Below are 3,747 nucleotides of genomic sequence, written 5' to 3' on the forward strand. Positions count from 1 at the left end.
CAAGAGCCCCCCCGCCCACCCTGCCCAGGGATGGTTCCTTGGTGCAAAAGGATACCTGCTCACCAGCTGGGGAAAAGGTCCCTTCTGAGAGCACATTCCCCTTATCCTCAGCACGGTGCCCTGTTTCTCCTTGACTCCCATGCTCCCTGACAGCGGCGGGGCTGCCAGATCCAGAGTGGGACATATCTAACAAGTCCCCGAGAGTCTTTTCTGTGCGCCTAACTGACTGTCTCTGCTTCTCCACGTCAGCCACCTTGGCCTCAAGGGAGCAAACACGTTCCCTGAGAACCAGGAGGTCCTTGCACCGAGCACACCCCCAAGACTTCTGTCCAGTGGGCAGATAGTCATACATGTGACACTCTGTGCAAAACACTGGATAGCCCCCAACCCCCTGCTGGCATTCTGGCTTCATAATTCTTTTAAAATAAGTAAATATAATCCCCCTTTTTAAACCCTTTGTATTTATGTGGTTTTTCTTGTCGAAGTCAACTTACCTTACGGGGAAGACAAAGAGCCTAGGGCCTTGGCTTTCTGGCTCTTCTTGGGCTTCTTACAGAACCCCTAGTCTAAGAGTCCCTAGGCTAAGAGCCACAGGCAAAGAGCCCTTTAGCTCACCCTTCGGCTTGTGCTTCTGGCAAAGTGCTTCCTTAAATAGAGGCCTCCCCCAGCAGAGGGCAGGGCACCAGCTATTCAAATTCACCCAGGCACTCAATCACAGGCAAACAATGCCCCTTCCTCTTCCTCTCAATCACAGTCTAACAATGCCCTTTCCTCTCCCTCTCTCAAGCAGCCAGGACTCTGCAACAACTCTAATCACTTTCACAAACTCCGAAACAGTCCTGCCACACAATATCCTCAGCTGAATCCCCTCAGTTGAAAGCAAGTAAAAAAACACTCACCCCTCTAGCAGCTCTGTCTCTTGCTCCTGCTCAGACCACAGAGCTCGTCTGTGTTAGTATTTACTGCTACAAAACTTGCTGCCAGTTCAACTAATACCTACAGAATTACATAAAGATCAGTAAAAAGCCTCACTTACCATGAATCTCTTTGATCCGAAGTGTGTTCTGATGAAGCTTATGTTTCAAAATCAACTGCTCCAAGTAGTAGAAAGTCTTTTTATGCACGGTCTAAAATTCAGAGTGAAAAAAGAGACATATTTCAAAGTGATTTTATGTTTCTATAGAGGCCTTCAGGGCATCTGGAAATATAGCTGATCAATACTACAGCCAACTTTGACCAAAACTCAAAAGCACCCCAAGGTCTATAAAGCAGGTATATGTACCTTTACAAAAGCAACACAAAGTCTATCTAGGGAGAAGCTCCACTGAGCTCAGTGGTACTTATTCTCTACTTGATATGCTTGGGATTGTAGACTTTTGAATGGAATATAGGGAAGAAACAGTATAAGAATGCTGAGGGAAATCTTTGGAAACACCCTGAACTAAGCTTAATTAAAACAAGAACAAGATAACTATTAAACAATTCAATTTACGTTTTCGACTTTTCAACTGAAATTCCCATGCAATTTTAATAATGTCTTTTAAGCCAAACTCTAAAACAGCTTCTATCCAGACAAGAGCGTGAGTCCAATAGCACCTTAAAGGCTAACAAAATTTGTGGCAGGGTATGAGGTTTCATGCGTATTTGAAGTAGTGAGCAGTGACTCACGAAACCTCATACCCTGCCACAAATTGTGTTAAGTCTTTAAGGTGCTACTGGACTCTTGCTCTTTTCTACTGCTACAGATGGACTAACACGGCTACCTATCTTGATCTATCCAGACAAGAGATAGCATGTGCAGAGTGGAGTTTTGGACCACCTGTACCTAGCACAACTTGCCTTTTAACAGAAAACTTTTGTAAGCACGTGGCTTATACTGCTTATAGCACAAGAGGCAACCATCCCGCTTTGATGGGTCAATCTTGTGAATATACCTTCTGTCTGACTTGAACCACTGCTTTCCAAAAGTCCTTAGCTTCAACTCGATGGCAGTCATCGCACATTTGAGAATGAACAACATACTCTATCACAAAGACTTGTTGAAGAATTGCACCGTTCATTACCTAGGAAAGAAAAAAGCACAACAGTAAGTCTTCCCTGCTAAACTGCTTCCAGGAGTGGCTTTTTCTGGTTTATCTTCCCACCACCACCACCCTGAAACTGTTTGCATACTACATGGTGCGCATTATCTGAAGGACCATTTATTCCCTATGAATTCACTTATACTTTTATTTCAGAGTCCATGTTTCATAGATTGGAAATAAGGCCTACTTAGTAGTGACACTCTGTGATTCCCCAGGGACATTCATAAGTCAACCACTTTGCCAGCTTCTAGCTTGAAAAAAGTTTTATTCTTTCGGACGGATATATTTTTGATGCATCTTCTGTTTTTATCATTTGCTTAATGCCAGCCTGGTAACAACATACTCCTGTATTTTTCTGCTCTGTTCACCTTTAAGGTGCCACTGGACTTCTGTTTTATTTTTCTGCAACAGACCAACACGGCTATGCCTGAAATTATTTTCCTGCTAAAAATGCAGGTTTACAAAAACTGCTTTCAAGTTTACTCACCTCTTTTTGCACAGTCAACTTTACTTTAAGTCTTTTGGAGTGTGGTTCAGTCCATACAAATCCGGCTTCGATTAACCGTACCTGGAAATAGTAAGTGTGATTATTCACCTTGCTCAAACTTAAGACCAGCAAAAGAAATAGCTGCGTGCTACTGCCTTAAGCATCCATGCTCAAGTAACTTTAACACAAAGTATGAAAATATAAAGATATTCACAAGGCATTCACTTCGTTTCAGAGGACAGCCGTGTTGTTTTACAGTGGAACAGCTAGAATTGAGTTCAGTAGCCCCCTAGAGACCAACAAGATTTTGGGGTATAAGCTCCCAAGAGTCAAGGCTTCTGACAAAAGGGAACTCTGACTCTCAAAAGCTTATACCCAAAAGATCTTGTTGTAATCCAAGGTCCTACTAAACTTGAATCCAGCTGTACTCACTTAATATTTTAGGAAATACATACATCATATACAGAAAAAACCAAACATAATGACCATAATCGTTTAGTGACTGGAAACATTAACTTTTTTCCTTCCTAAAGCACAGCCACAAACTGCTTCCAAAGTAACACCCATGCAGTGCTGTGATGCCCTTCGAAAAACCTTCTAGGCCCAAATGAAAAGTACATACTGCATCACATCTAACACTGGCCTGTATCAATTTGAACTTCTAAAGGAAAAGTGTATCTGGCAAATACATACAGGACACTTTTGCTTGTGTAATGTATTCAGCCTGACATGCCCGGACTTGCCCGGGCTGGCCAGGCACAACTCTTCAATAGCTTCATGTCCAAAGACAATGGGTCCGTAGGATCCTAGCCGGCCCAATTAAAGGGCCAGCTTCTCAGCCGGGAGACCAATGGTCGCCCGGTTACTGTAAATAGCCTATCGGGAGTAGGGGGTGTGTTTAGGTGTACTTGGTGGCGGGTTTTCTGAACATATATAACCAGCCTGCGAGCTGGTCCCTTCGTCTTTGTCCTGAACTAAATAAAGGTATGCTTAGCTGAAATCACTCTCCGTCTGCATACTTTTCACTGGCGACGAAGGTGGGATTCACGACCCCATGAACAAAGACCCGGACGCCAACGCGAGCACCGCACCGAGCCCCGACGCCGAGACCTCCGGGAACCGCGCCGCTTCGCTTCCCAGCTCTCCGGCAACCGCTCATCGCGCAGCTCCCGGCTC

The 3,747-nt window shown here is 44.3% G+C and overlaps 1 protein-coding gene across 1 annotated transcript in view; it reads right to left on the reverse strand.

Moving 5' to 3' along the window:
* NMD3 (NMD3 ribosome export adaptor) overlaps positions 1–3,747 on the reverse strand; it is a 33,823-nt gene that overhangs the window by 18,544 nt on the left and 11,532 nt on the right. The window contains exons 5-7 of the mRNA XM_015407244.1: positions 2,572–2,652; positions 1,935–2,063; positions 1,037–1,127 (exon numbers count right to left, since the gene is read on the reverse strand). Of these exons, the coding sequence (XP_015262730.1) occupies positions 1,037–1,127; positions 1,935–2,063; positions 2,572–2,652 (301 nt within the window). The remainder of the gene's footprint in view (positions 1–1,036; positions 1,128–1,934; positions 2,064–2,571; positions 2,653–3,747) is intronic.

This window comes from Gekko japonicus, unplaced genomic scaffold (assembly GCF_001447785.1).
Source record: "Gekko japonicus isolate JY-2015 unplaced genomic scaffold, Gekko_japonicus_V1.1 scaffold17, whole genome shotgun sequence".
Lineage (NCBI taxonomy): Eukaryota > Metazoa > Chordata > Lepidosauria > Squamata > Gekkonidae > Gekko > Gekko japonicus.